The sequence below is a fragment of the Citrus sinensis genome, chromosome 3, assembly GCF_022201045.2.
Source record: "Citrus sinensis cultivar Valencia sweet orange chromosome 3, DVS_A1.0, whole genome shotgun sequence".
In the NCBI taxonomy this organism is placed as follows: Eukaryota; Viridiplantae; Streptophyta; class Magnoliopsida; order Sapindales; family Rutaceae; genus Citrus; species Citrus sinensis.
Window position 1 is genome coordinate 29535194 of NC_068558.1, and position 15201 is coordinate 29550394.

Here is a 15201-nt window from a genome sequence, read left to right on the forward strand (position 1 = left end):
CATACTTACCACCGATAATTTAAATCTTATCAACCATACCTACCTATGGAACCTTTAATGGGTTGGGCTTGTTTATTTAGGCTTAATCAAAGGTGGTGTTGGGTTTATTTTTAACATTCCCCCTCTTCACCAACTTTCATCCTTTGACCCATATTGAGTTTGTGGCAGAACTCTTCAAACTTTCCAGTACTAAGACCTTTTGTAGATGAATCCATAACTTGATCATCTGTCTTGACATACTGCATTTCAATTTCATCTTGCAAGACCTTTTCTCTGATGAAGTGATAGTGCACCTCCACGTGCCTAGTTCTTGCATGGAAGATTATCACAATACAACGGTACTGTGTAATATATTGGCTGGTGTAGGTCCTTCATCAACTGCATTAGCCAAGTACTTTCTTGAGCTGTCATTTCTGCCGCTTTTCACTATGCTTTTGTGGTTGATAGTGATACAGTTGGTTGTCTCTTACTACACCAAGAAACTACTCCAATCCTAATTCTGAGAACATTTCCAGTAGTTAATTTTCTTTTATAATGGTCTCTGGCATAGTCAACATTGTAATAGCTAGTCAGGTTGCAACTATTGTGTAAATTTTATTAAACTCGCAAGTGCACGAATCTATTGTAGAATAGATTAATGGTGACGAGTGTAAATCCCACGAAGAGGTGGATTTTAATTATATGTAGAATTAATTTTGTATGAGGGTGGTTGGATTTGTGGTGAAAGTAACTAAGATTATCCTAAAATTGGAATTGAAATGGCGAGAATAAATTGAAAAGAAATCTATTGAAATGACGTACTTGGGTATCTAGATCCGTATCAACATGCACCATGAGCTAAATATTCCTTATTAGTGCCAATTAAATTATGAGGGGGGAATCCACACCTCATGAACCACACTCTAATCAATATGGTGCTAAGGGCTTATCGTGGCAAATAATAATAACCTTGTACTAGGGAGCCGCTGAAATCAGGGCGGTATCTAGACAAGATTATTATTATTTGTCAACGAGAAGTCAAAACACCCATAAAAACTAGAGGGAAAGAGAAAATAAATTTACCAAATAAAGCCCATGACACATGTTGAGACTTCACCTTCAACCTAAGCTTGAAAGAAAATTAGCTACTCATAATTGAACTAAGGGCAAAATAGAAATTTATTAAAATACGTAGAAAATACAAGATGGATAAGGAATTACAGAAAATTGAGCCAAAAAATGGATTCAGAGATCCAAATTAGGGGGGAAGGCCCCCTTTTTATAGATACATTGAGTAAATCATGGCCATCAGATTAAAAATAGTTTGGATGCTCAGGATTGCGCCACGTCATCAGTCAACAATACGCGGTTTGACCACGCGGTTTGAACAGTGACACGGTTTGACTACGGAATTTGAATAGTCAACCGGCCTGAACAATGACGCGGTTTGGTTGAAAATAATCCTGTGTATATGCATGTACCGCGATTTTTGGTCCACTAATATGCTGCCACGTCACCGATCAACAGTGCATAAGAATTTTCTCCAATGGAATCATGACACCTCATTAGTCAATGCCACATCATCGGTCAATGCCATGTCATCGTTCCGTATGTGTGAACAATGTCGTGAACAGGAACATGGACAGTACCGTATATGTGAATAGTGCCGTACATGTGAATAGTGTCGTACATGTGAATAGTGCCATTTTTCCTTTTATACTCCTAAGGTTTTCGACTGTCCTGAGTTCAAAAGTGATGTCCGTTTTATCGTCTGATCTCTCGTTCATTGTAAAATGACCATGACACCCCTAAAATGCATAAAATACTTAATTAAAATAAAATACACATAATTACATTACAAGAGACTAAAATACATAAAAGTACAAGTGTTAGTAAAACTTGAAGTATAAAATGATGATTTTCTTTTTTATAAATATACATTTTCTAACACTCAACAGCAACTTTCACCTTTCTTGTACAACAGACCATAGTCGATTTTTTTTTCTCACATACCTTAGCATTTATAGAACTACTTCCAAGTGAGGCTTTTTTGGATTTTGCATGTATTGATTCATTACACCCATTGCATATAAAATGTCTGGTCGAGTTAATATTAGATAGATTAAACTATCTACAAATTGTCGATACATCGTTCTATATTGTAAATCTTTGCCTTCATGTGTGCACAATTTACATTGACATTCATTGGAGTTGAGAATTGCTTGCATTCTAACATTTCAAACTTCTTCAACAAGTCTTTGACATATTTCTGTTGGCAAAGAAATATCCCTTCTTCTGCTTGATTAAACTCTAGACTAAAAAAGTGGTTAAGCTGACCAAACTCTTTTATTTGCTGAATTTGTTCTTTATCATCACCAATAAGAATCAAATCATCCACGTACACCAGTACAATTGGTAACTTTCCTTTATTAGTTTTAACGAACAAGTTGGAATCTGCATATGCCATTGAATAACTACTTTATAAGTTAGAAATTCAGCAATCTTACCATACCATACTCTTGGTACTTTCTCTAAGCTGTAGAGTGCCTTTCTTAGCTTGTATGCATACTTCAGATGAGCTTTATTCTCAAATCCTCTAGGTTGGTTAATATAGATCTCTCGATCCAACTCTCCATGTAGAAAGGTATCTTTTACATCCATTTGCCACAATTTTCATTCCTTATTGGCTGGAAGTGCAAGTAGGACACTTACTGTTGTGAACTTTGCCACAATACTAAATGTCTCATCATAGTTTAGCTCATATTGTTATAAAAATCCTCGAGCAACCAATCGAGCCTTGTACCTTTCAATTGAACGATCTAGATGCTTCTTAATCTTATACACTCATTTGTAAGATATTGATTTTGTATCATTTGGTTTTGGAACTAGATTTCAAGTTTGATTCTGCTTCAGTGCAGAGATTTTTTTTTTCCATCGCCTTTATCCAATGATAATTCTCTATTACTTTTTCAAACGTATCAGGTTCTTTTATATTTTTTCTTCTACAATAACTGCATTAGTATACCTAAGATTTAGTTTTCTCACTCTTTTAGATCTTCTAAGTTGAGGTTCGAGACTTCTTGGTTTTGATTCGCTTGATTCTTCATCTTTAATAAGGCTCTGGTAAAAAACTGTCTTTTACAGACTTTGCACCTTATCATGCTAGATATCATCATTTTTTGAATTATCAGAATCTTTAGATTCTTTCTGCCTCAGGCGAATTTTGGCAATTCGTTCCTTCATTTGATCTTCGATTTCTTTTAAATTTGGTAGTTTTTCTTTTTATGAAGACCACCATGAAGGTGCTTCATTAAGCACTATGTTTTGAGTTGTGTAACATCATCCATGATAGGATCACAACACCTCCATCCTTTTTTCTAGTAGTCATATCCAAAAAAGATACAACGAATCGCCTTCTTATCAAATTTACTTCGAAAATGGCCTTACATGAAGATATAGCACACACATTCAAATACACAAAAGTAGTTGACTATAGGCTTCATATTCCACAATTTCTCGTAAGGTGATATGAACCCTAGTTCTGGTCGAGGAAGTTTATTGATCACATTAGCTGTCATCTTCATACTTTTGACCTAAAACCTTCCTCGTACATTCTTTGCATGTATTATACTTTGATAATTCTCTGCTAGAGTGTCATGCCAACTGATGGCGTATCTTATTGGCACAAGTCAACTAATGGCGTATCTTATATTCTTGTAAATACTGAAAGAACTAATGTGATGTATACTCTCCTCCACTATATGTTTGTAGGTAGCAAACCTTCTTCCCTACTTCTCCTTTGGTTATGTCTCTAAATTCCTTAGACTTTAAAAAAGTATTAGACTTTTCTTTGATAAAGAAGACCTAAACATACCTAGAGAAGTCATTGATGAATATGACCATATATTGCATGCCATTCGTAGAAGGTTGTTTGACAAATCTAAATATATCATAGTGTATTAGCTCTAATGGTTCTTTTGGCCTGAACTTTAACTCTTCATATGGGAGTTGTTGAGCCTTGCCATACTAACACCTTGCACACACTGTATATGTTCTTATATTAAGTTGAGGTAGACCTCGAAGCATTGACTTGTTCATTATTACCTTCAACTTGTGATAGCTAACATGTTTCAACTGAGCATACCGCAAATCTATAGTCTCATTCCTTTGAGTATTGTCTATATAAACAAACTCTATTGAGAATACATAAACTGACTTTAGTCTTCGCCCTTCCATAGTAGGTGTCCTTGAGATCTTTAGATTTTGATATATCTTGACATCTTGAGGACTGTACAGAACATGATTTTAACTATGATACTGATAATAGTTTTTCTTCATATCAGGAACATAGTACACATCTTGAAGTGCCACCTTTTGAGGACCATACCAAGGTGCAAGAACTGTACTGACAACATGAGCTATAAATAGTTGTGAGTTATTTGTCGTTACTACTACACGACACCTCTTATACTCGGTCATGTCATGTAACTTCTCTTTATCACCACTCATGTGATTTAAGCACTTTGAGTCAATGATCTAATCACTCTCATAGTTAATCCGACCAGGTATTATGACTATAAGAGTGAGCTCCTCTTCATTGACGACGACTGATGCTTCAACTTCCTATTCTTCGTCATTATCTTTTTTTTTTATTTGAAGTGCTAGCATTTCTCTCTTTAGACTTTTTCTTGGACTAACAATCTTTCGTCTTATGGCTCTTCTTTCTATAGTTATAGCAATTTCCTTTGAACTTTTTCTTTGGTTTGTGTTGGCCACCATTGCTATAATTCCTTTGTGCTCCCCATGTAAGTGAGCTACCTTTTTACTGATGTCTTCATGACTTGTCAACATCTTCTTTAGATCCTCCACCACTATGTTGTCTAATCGATGTCTCTTATTAACGGTGAATAGAGCTTCCTCGTAATTGTTTATTGAGGCCCTATTTATTTGCTTGTTAATTGCTTCTTGATCGGCAAGTAAGTTTTCAAATTGCTCAATGGTTGGTTGAGTTGGCTAACCTTAGACAACTGTAATAAAGATCCTCAACTTAGGCTTTAAACTATGAACAATAATTCTCTTCATTCTAGATTAAGAAATTGCAACAGTAGGATCTAACTTAGAAATTTTGTGGCATAAGAACTTTATCTTATTGAAGTACTCGTCAACTGTCATGTTTCGTTATGAAATTGATAGTAGTTCATTCTCTAAAAGTTGTAGTCGTGTGTTGTTCTTCTTTGAAAAAAATCATTGCAAAAATGTCCCAAGCTTCATTAGGCATTACCTTTTTTATGTGTTGCAACATCTATTCTTCAATTGTGCTATGAAAGGCAAAAATGGCCTTCCCAGCTTTGATGTTCCACTTCTTTAAAGTGGCATCCTCAATTGGCGGTTTGATATCGTTACCACAAATGATCTCTTACAGGTCCTGACCTTGTAAATATGACTCTATCAATGTTGCCCACGTATTGTAATTTTTTTTGTTGAGCTTCTTGACTCCTCTAACTAGTTAAATGTAACCCATTGTGTCTGCAAGAGTTTGACAATGCTAAGCAAACTCAATCTTTACCAACGAACTAGCAAAATTTCAAACTCCTCATGATTCAACGAAGCTCCACCAAATGATCCTCAATCGTCCTTATTGTATTCTTATAACTTTCCCATGACAGTCCTTGACTATTGTAACTTTCGACAGCACTGCTATAGTGGTCCCCGACCAACTTGGTTCTGATACTAATTGTTGAAAAACTGAGGAGGACTAAACTACTCAAAATTCAAACTATTTATGCAACAAAATAATTTTACTAAACTAAAGGACTTTATTGATATTTTACAAGAAACACACACAAAAACTCACAATTCACGGCTCAAAACTTCTTATTCTCTCTTATTCTTCACTCTTCACTTGTTGTACAACTAAATGATATTAGGGGTATTTATAATATATGAGAATAAATATAAACAATTCAAATAAAAAATTACAAAAAAATTAATTACCATTTATTTTCACCTACCACGTTTACCACCAATAATATCATCTGCTATCCTTATCACCAATAATTCAAACCTCACCAATCATACCTACCCATGGAACCTTCCATGGGTTGGGCTTATAAATTTGGGTTTAATGAAAGGCAATGTTGGGCAGGGGCGGAATAAGCCAACCTTGGCTGGGGGTCAAAGAATTTTTTCAAAAAAATTTAATAATTTTTTAATATAAATAAGCTATTATTAATATAATATAAAATATTGAGTATTAAATTTTTTTTTTTTTAACAGGGGCCATGGCCCATGCTTGTCTCTTAATAGATCCGCCCATGGTGTTGAGCTTATTTTTAACAGAAAACAAGTGCCTTGCTCACACATAAAAACTCCCTATAATCTCACCGTTGAATGAAAACAGCAGCTCCCTACTATCTTTTATCCACTAAATTAAGAATCTGGGCAGACCTAGCTAGCTATGAATTAATTAATTATGACCTGAGATACGGCGGAAAACATCCCCGTTGCTGAGGCCTTTAACATCATCAATATATCCTCCTTCAACCTACAGCTTAAACTCACAGTGAAAAGGGATAAAAATCTTTTGCAAAGAACTGAAAAAAAAAAATTCTGAGAAATGAGGAGACATGCCAGATATGAAGAAGTGGAAGTGCCAAATAGGAAGCTTTCCGGGAGAGACCTTTTGACATCTTGTTCATTTTAATTGGCTCGAAGTAGTTTTAGCAAGAGAACAAACGGACAAAATCTGAAGTAGAACAAACAAGAATAAGAAATGAGACAAGGACTTATGAAACATGAGATTTTGATGAGCTGCACTTTTTTTTTTTTTTTGGTCAGACAAATCAATATTTCAGTATAACTGGGTTTTTTGTTTAAGTTATCTTTAGACTTTGGCTCATTTATATAACATCTACTATTCTTGTTATCGTGCATGATAATTATTTGGGAACTTTGGCTACATACCCAGTAGGTTTTCTGCCAATTAATTATTTTTGCAACTTTGAATATAAATATTGAGTCACCAAACTAGGATTTTGGGGAATAAGGATACACCAAGAGGTTATAAGGACCTTGTACAATGTGTACAATTAGATTCAGATCGTTGAAATTTGTCTCCCTTTATGATCTTCGTCAATGATCACTAATAATGACTTTAAATAAAAATCACATCAGGAAATTCTTACCCAGTTTTGTGGTCCATATTTTCTTTCCTAAGAAACAACAACCCTCTGCCCCTGTTATTACTCGAATTCAAGTGGCCACACTACACTAGAGGGACATACAGCCGTCTATCTTATAATAATTAAGTCTTTCCAACAGGCGCAAAATATATAACAAGTTTCGAACGTTTTCATGTTTTAGTTGATCCTTTCTAGCCGGCAAGCAGTAACGGTCAATTTTGCTTTCCAGAAAGACACGAATAATTTACCTTAAAACAAACCTATCGTCACCAGCTGAACGCGCTTGGAAATAAAGCCGTTTGGTTTCACACCACCAACAACTAAAAGGTTTTCAAATCCATTGAAATTTCTCAGTAAACTCCGCTTTCCATCTGTTTTCTGTCCTGTCCTACAAGAAAGTTAAAAGGAGATTTTAGTTGACTCCGCTTGCAGCTTCCGTCTTCCGTCTTGTCAAGTAGCTAAAGCATTCAATTATTTCCACATTCCAAATTTTCTGATATGTTTGATCAACATATCTCTTGTCAATTGAATGGTCTTTGTAATGGCTTCTTCTTCTTCTTCTTCTTCTTCTTCTTCTTCATTTTCCCCTCCTCGAAACAGTAATAACTATGATGTTTTCCTTAGTTTCATAGCAGAGGATACCCGTGACAACTTTACTAGTTACCTTTATTCTGTTTTTTGTCAAAAGAACATTGAAACTTTCATTGATGACCAGCTCATCAGAGGAGATGAAATTTCAGTCTCTTATTGATGGAATTTGAGGGATCAACCATTTCAGTCATCATTTTCTCGGAAAGGTATGCTTCTTCCAAATGTTGTCTCATTGAACTTTTAAATATCCTTGAATGCAAGAACAGTTATGGACAGATTGTGATACCAGTTTTTTATAGGGTCGATCCAACAGACGTGAAAAAGTAGTTTGGGACTTTTGGGGATTTATTTTCAAAGCTTCAACTTCAAGGGGAGCCAGACAAGATGCAAAGGTGGAGCAGCCAATTTGTCTGGCTTTGATTCTCAAGTAGTTAGGTAACAAAATTTTTCTGTTTATATATATATATTTGAGCGTGTCCATTTATAGTAGCATATATATCAACTTAGACAATATTGACATTATAAGAATAAATTCTATAAATAATCGTGTATGAGTTAGCAATTATGCACCCTGCATGTTTTCCATTTTTTTATTTGATCAAGTTTCAATAAATAAGTAACCTCTACCTTAAATTGGCTACTGCAACCGAAAACACGTTCTCTGTTTCGTATGCTTGGCAAGAATCTAAACTTATAGAGGAAATTGCCAATGAAGTTCTGGAGAGGCTGGATGATACATTTCAAATTGAAAACAACGACCTGGTGGGAGTTGAATTACCCATTAAAGAAATTGAGTCATTATTAAGTACTACGTCGACGGCGGTTTGCAAATTAGGGATTTGGGGAATCGGTCGTATAGGCAAGAGAACAATTGCCAGTGCTATTTTTAACAAACCTCTAGACATTTTGACAGTTCTTATTTCGCTCAAAATGTTGGAGAAGCAGAAGAAAATGGCAGATTAATTAGCTGACTTGTGACAACAACTTTTTCTACCTTATCGAATGATGGTAATGTGGAGAACATTCCAAATATTGACCTCAATTTTCAAAGTAAAAGGCTTGCTCGCAAGAAGGTTCTAATTGTTTTTGATGATGTGAATAATCCAAGACAAATAGAATTCTTAATTGGACATCTTGATCGATTTGCTACATGACGTCGAATAATAATAACAACAAGAGATAAACAAGTGCTTAATGATTGTAGGGTCCATAAGATATATCAAATGGAGGGGTTAGTAGCTACTGTTGCTCTTAAGCTTTTCGGTCAATGTGCTTTTAGAGGAGACGAACCCGATGAAAGTTATATAGAGCTGACATACAGGGCACTACAATGTGCTCACGGAGTTTCACTAGCACTTAAAGTTTTGGGTCTGGTTGTATCGGGAAGGAGAAAAGAGGAACGAGAATGTGCAACAACGAAACTAGGAATACTTCCCCACATGTAAATCCAAGAGGCATTAAAAATAAGTTATGATGGCTTGGATGACCACGAGCAGAAAATTTATTTACATATTTCATGTTTCTCGGAAGGAGAGGATAGAGATCAAGTAATAAGTTTTCTTAATGCTAAAGGCTTCTTTGCAGAAATTGGATTGAGTGTACTTGTTGAGAAGTCCCCTCGTAACTATATCACACAATAAGATAAGAACGAAATATGTGATAGGAATACATGATTTGCTGCAGATATTGGTAGAGAAATTATCTGACGCGAATCCATCAATGATCTTAGAAAATGCAGTCGATTATCACATCACAAAGATATTCACGAAGTTTTGACAAAAAAACGCGGTGAACAACAATAAGTTTTCATTTCTATTCTATTTATATCAAATTCGAATTATTTTATTTTTATAAAGATGAAAGTAGAAGTAATACATTTTTTTTCCCTCCTTCAGAAATTTCTTGTTCTCTTTTTCCTTCGATCAAAATTTATCAACCTTAAAAAATCTAGTGAGTTGTGATACTTGACTCCCTCATTATATCTTACCAGCCCCACTAATCACTTTTATAATAATATTTATTTTATTCTCATATGAAACAACTTAAAAGTATAAATAGCTTTTAATTGCATCCATATGGTAATTTCTATTAATATCTAATTTAGCTAATCTAATTTCTTAAACTATAATTTCTTTTAACTTTTTAAATTATTATTTCTTCTCAAATATTGTATACTCTATTTTTATGATTATGAAAGAAATTAATTTGCAATAATCAATAGAGGATGATGAAGAAGTATTAAACTTTTTTTATGGTTATGGCAACTGTGAATAAAACCTTTAAAAAGAAATAGAGAAATTGTAGTTGATATATATATATATATATATTTTTAAAATAGATTTTATTATTTTTATATGGTGGGTGTTTGGAAAAAAGATATAAAAATTATAATAAGGATAAGCTCAAGATTAGATGGAGTATATTGATAGATAAAAATTAATTTAAAATTTTTAGTAGGACTAAAGTAAAGGCTGATGGTGGGGTAATGACGGGCGGTTAGCAAATAGGCCGAGCCTAGGTCCAGGCCCTTGAGTGTTATAAAAGTCGAAGCACTTAAGAGCCCTGGTCCATCTTGGAAGGGTCGGCCCAATTTGGAGCCGGGGCGTGGAGTATATTTTAGGAAGTACTACTGTAGATTAGCAGGTCGAGTTTCATCCCAAGGGGCTTTAAGAAATCCACCGGGATGAATAACAAATCGATCTACACATGTACTTGCTATGTTTTAAAGCGAAAGTAGGCCCTTTGGGACGAAACTCTATGCCCTGAGTTTTGATATGTTTTGCTTAGTTTTTGTTTCGTTTCTGGTTTTTGATGGAGACTCACTCGTCTATTCAATATCTAAATAAACTGTTTTTCTTCGTCTGAAGAATCAGATTCTGTTTTTAGGGGGTTAAATGCAAAGAGTTAAGACTTTTGTAGTCTTTATGCCGATTGACTTCAGTCTGTGGGTCAATATATAATTACGTTGCGGACGTGGCTAAAGTTCGTTATATTTGGTAAGCTGCTTCTGGAAAATTTCCAGAATTAGCTTTATAAGCAGAGCTGTTACGTAGCATTTGGTGTGTGTGACTCTTCTCATTCGTTTTTCATCTAAATTCTGTGATTGTAGTTTCTCTGTAAAGCTTGTAAGTTCCTTTACAAGATTCGATAGATTTGTAATCAGTTTGAGCAATAAAAGAATGCCAATTTTTCCCTTCAAATTGTGTTGCCTGGCAATGGTGTATTGAGATCTGTTTTCTGATCTTATCAATTGGTTCTCTGTTTTTGTTTCAACCTTGAAGATTCTTCTTGGCTTCTTTTGTATCTGAAATCAACACTTCGTTCAGACTCCTGCAAGAGCCTGACGAGTCTTCCAAGTAACATTCACTCCGAATGTCTTGAAGAACATGGATTTTCATGCTGCTCAAATTTGAACAAGGTTCCAGAGATCTTTTCCTGTAATATAGAACTAAATCACTTGTATTTTAGGAACTGTTTGAGGTTTGAGAGTCTCCCAAGCAGTCTATGCTTGTTTAAATCTCTTGAATCTCTTATAATCATTGACTGCCCAAATATTCAGAATTTGCTTGATGAACTTGGAAATTTAGAAGCCTTGAATAAGTTGCTAGTTAAAGGAACTTCTGCAAGAGCAGTACCATAATCCATTGTAAGTTTGGATAAGCTTCAAGAATTACTTTTCAAGAGCTGCAGAGGTCCAGAGAAGATGAGTTTGCTACTACCCATTTCACTATCCTTAAATGGCTTGCGCAGTTTAACAGAAGTAAGTCTATCGGATTGTGGCATCACAGCGTTACCTGAAAGTCTAGGTGGGTTATCCTTGCTACAAGAGTTGTATCTAGACAAAAACAATTTTGCGAGAATAACCGAAAGCATCAAACATCTTTCTAAGTTGGAAAAGCTCGACTTAAGCTACTGTGCTAGGCTTCATACCTTACCAGAACTTCCATGCAATCTATTTTACCTGGAAGCAAATCCTTGCACGTCCCTGAAAGCAATACCAGGTTCTTCAAGTACTTCATACAATTCATTATTGGTTGACTTAAGGAATAGTTTCAAATTGGACCCAGATGAGCCCTGTGAGATTCTTTTAAAGGTGGAGAAGGAGGTATGTCTTTATTTTCTAGCTCACTCTCTTTATTGCATGTTAGGTGAGTCATTTTCCCCTGCAGACGTTTGCACGAAATATTAAAACAATTTGCAATGATGTAAAATATTAAATTTGTACTTTATTTCACGTAGACGTACGCACGCATATGAGAATTTTCGTGCTAATTATTTTCTTTCTTTTTATTTTTTTAATTTGGTTAGTTAAAATTTTGATTTTATGAATTTCGTGGTACAGGTATTCGGTAAAAGCCGCAACAGACAAATCAATTTAGCTGGGAATGAAATTCCAAATTGCTTTAGCTTTCAATGGATGGGATCCTCTATGAACCTTCCAGCTGCTGCCACCCAGGTTGTTTCAATATCAAGAAGTTAGTGGGCTTTGCTTTTTGCGCTATTGTTAACATCTGGAGGTTTCGTTTTTTGTTTTTTTTTTTGGTTTGGCGTTAAGTCAAATCAAGACATTGTTATCGATTTTCTGCGGAAATTGATTATGTTGAGTCAGATCACGTTCTACCGGGGCACTATTTATTCGGAAGTGAGGATTTCGATGATTTCGGTAGATGTGACTATGACGTAAATGAGGCCTTTTCCCACATCTTTCAAGGTGGTGAACGAGTGAAATGCCACGATGTGAAAAAATGTGGGTTTCGTTTATTGTACACCCAGGAATTGCCGGGAATCGACGGATGAGGAAAAGTATCCAAACTCCGAAAGATTGAAATGTTCTTCGACTTCAAGTCCATCGCAACTGGTACTCTTCGGTGAACTAATCATTCCATAGACCTTGTTTTAACGTGCTTGCTTTCTTTTGTTTTCTTCGTATGTGCTTTCAATTCCTTCATGCACCACTAATAAATTGATCAATCATAAACCTTTCGCTTTCAATAGCTATACAACTATTAGTTCTTTATTGGGTCGATGAATTGATAATGGTAATTGAGGAAATAGATGTACGGATTGTTTTGATTTCATATTGAGTTGGTGGTACTTGTATTTTTTTAATTATTTTTAGATTGAAATAGAAACCTAAAAAGATTTATTTTGAATGAAACCATCTTTTTTTTTCGACTTGTCTTTTTGGATTGTACATTTTGAAAAACAGCATTTAAAACCGCTTCAAAAAATATAAAAATTCAATATCATTTGTCCTATCAAGTTTTTCAAAACGAATTAAATGACGGAATGTAGCGAACAGGTTAGCTATGACTTTTGTCGATGATATATTATACATCTAAATTCGATGTCATCTGTAACATGTCTAGCAACTGCTGAAAAATGTCATATGTATGACATTACATTTCCAGGGTAAAATGATTATTTTGGCCTGCTTTCCTAAATGATTCCAAAACCGTTAACAGCGAAGTAAATAATTTAAGTGCCAAGTTAAACAAATTAAAAGTTCACGTTTATTTTACATAATGGGTGAATCTTTGGCTGCACGGTTGAAATTTTCCCAAAACAAGAAAAGGGGAGACTTTTTATGACGAACTTTGGGGTTGATAATTTATCACGGTTGATAATTGATTTTAATTAGTGGGCTTTGCTTATTGCGCTATTATAGGATTTCGAGATCTTCATCATTACAGGTGCCGCATGTACGTTCAGTTAGGGGCGGGCGATTGTGGGGGTTTGGATTGGGTCAAGCCAATCGGGTTCAATTATATAAACCGATCAGGTTAGCCTAAAAAAATAAATAAAACATATGTACATATATATAAGTACATAAGGCAAAAACGCAATCTCTAGTTATTTCATTCTTTCTTGATTCTTCTTCTCCATCGTGAACAAGAGATTCATTCACACACAGCCACGCCTACGTTACAGCCACTGCCGCCGGGAACAAACGCCCACCACGCTATTTGCTTCCTCGTTCTAGCCGTTCTGGATTTGCTTCCTCGTTCCAGCTGCTATCATCTCTTCTCTAGCTACCTCCGGCTTCGTTCGCCGTCGTCAGCCGCACAAGGTAATGTTATAAATGCGATTCCAAATGGGCATGAATGGCTGCTTGTTATTCAATCTTCTTGTGCCGCTGACGTGATGAAAATGGTGCTGTTTGTAATTCAATTTTCTTTTGGGCATGGGTAAGAGGGGTTTCGGGCACTGAATCTGTTCAATTTTTTTTTATATAGTTGCTGTTTGTAATTGGTGCTGGTTTGGTTTTGTAATTGGTGCTAATTTGGTTTCTTAACATTGTAATTGTTAACTAATGGGCCTTTGGTCCAATGGGAGAAGCCTGGCATTTATAATGTTGAATGCAAGGGTTTGAGCCTCCATAAGAGTTTTATGAGGATTAATTTCAGTACTCTCTCAATAAACATAATTGAGTGGAGACAGTCTTTTCCTTACGAAATGTGAGTGGAGTAGGCATCCCTCGCTCAAATATTAGAGAAGGTATAAATGTATGGGCAAGTGCTTCAGTGTGTCAATGTATGGCGGTGATCCCAGTTATATAGTATGATTGGTGATCCCAGTTATATAGTATGATTGTAAATATTAATTGTAATGTCTGATATAATGTCAGTAACATCTCTGTATAACAGACTTAAGAAAAAATATTGTAATTGTTGTTGTCTTGAGTGTTTCTGGTGATGGGTTATTAATCAATTATATATGTTTTGTCATTTGGTAATCATTTTTGCCTTTTTTTTTGCATCATGGAGCTGAGCTAGTATTTGATTTTGGAATTTAGGTGATTGCCTGGCTGGGGTTTGATTCATTTTGCAATTGATTTGAATTTTGGAATAGGTTGTAATCCAAATTGCAACCCAAACCGAAATTTAGACCCGATTTTTCAATCCAAACCGAATTAAATTCGGTTCGCTTTTGGTTTGGGTTTGTGTTTCTAACCCGATTGGATTGAATTCTCCAACCAAATGGGTTGTAACCCAAATCGAAATCTACCCGAACCAAAACCCGATTTGCCCACCCCTATGTGTAGTTTGAATGCAAAGTCAAATCCGAAAATGGGAATGTGGCCTTTGGAATGATCGAAATGCTAATTATGTTGATTCATCACGTGGAGAAGTTCTATAATATATTAGAGATAGTACAATCAATTAATGTATATAATATGCGTATTTGAATTTTATATAATTATTAATTGCATGCTAATTCTTCAAAATAAATATATACATTCCATAACATTATTTACTTAAATGACTAAAGATGTGTTTGGAAGTATGTGTGGCAGATAGGCTACCCAAGCTTAGCTGTCAAGGTATTTGATAACACGTTGCATCTCAGTTTTGATAGTTCAGTAGCATTTTTTCCTTAGCTCTAATTCATAATTATGGTTTTTACTCCACAATAATTGTAGCTTAAAAGCTACATGCAACCTAATATG

The 15201-nt window shown here is 35.1% G+C and overlaps 1 protein-coding gene and 1 long non-coding RNA gene across 4 annotated transcripts; both read left to right on the forward strand.

Moving 5' to 3' along the window:
• Positions 1-7515: 7515 nt before the first annotated feature.
• On the forward strand, positions 7516-8291 carry LOC127901397 (uncharacterized). Its single transcript, XR_008053539.1, has 2 exons — positions 7516-7957; positions 8051-8291. It is a non-coding gene; the product is annotated as an uncharacterized LOC127901397 (long non-coding RNA).
• A 2169-nt stretch (positions 8292-10460) lies between these two features.
• Positions 10461-14490, forward strand: LOC127900905 (disease resistance-like protein DSC1). Of its 3 annotated transcripts, XR_008052785.1 has the most exons (4): positions 10461-11856; positions 12094-12609; positions 13420-13533; positions 13648-14490. XR_008052785.1 is itself a non-coding variant. In XM_052436274.1 (2 exons), the coding sequence occupies exons 1-2, from the start codon at positions 11455-11457 to the stop codon at positions 12229-12231; spliced, it is 540 nt and encodes a 179-aa protein (XP_052292234.1). In that variant the 5' UTR covers positions 10465-11454; the 3' UTR covers positions 12232-12743. The 3 variants fall into 3 exon arrangements, 1 of the variants encoding a protein (XP_052292234.1); XR_008052784.1 differs by having other exon boundaries at positions 10465-11856; positions 13420-14490; XM_052436274.1 differs by lacking the exons at positions 13420-13533; positions 13648-14490 and having other exon boundaries at positions 10465-11856; positions 12094-12743.
• The last annotated feature ends 711 nt before the right edge of the window (positions 14491-15201 follow it).

Coding starts and splice junctions, on each gene's coding strand:
- LOC127900905 (XM_052436274.1), top strand. CDS start 11,455: ATGAGTTTGCTACTACCCATTTCACTATCCTTAAATGGCTTGCGCAGT. Junction 11,857..12,093: donor TTTTAAAGGTGGAGAAGGAG/GTATGTCTTTAT, acceptor TTCGTGGTACAG/GTATTCGGTAAAAGCCGCAA.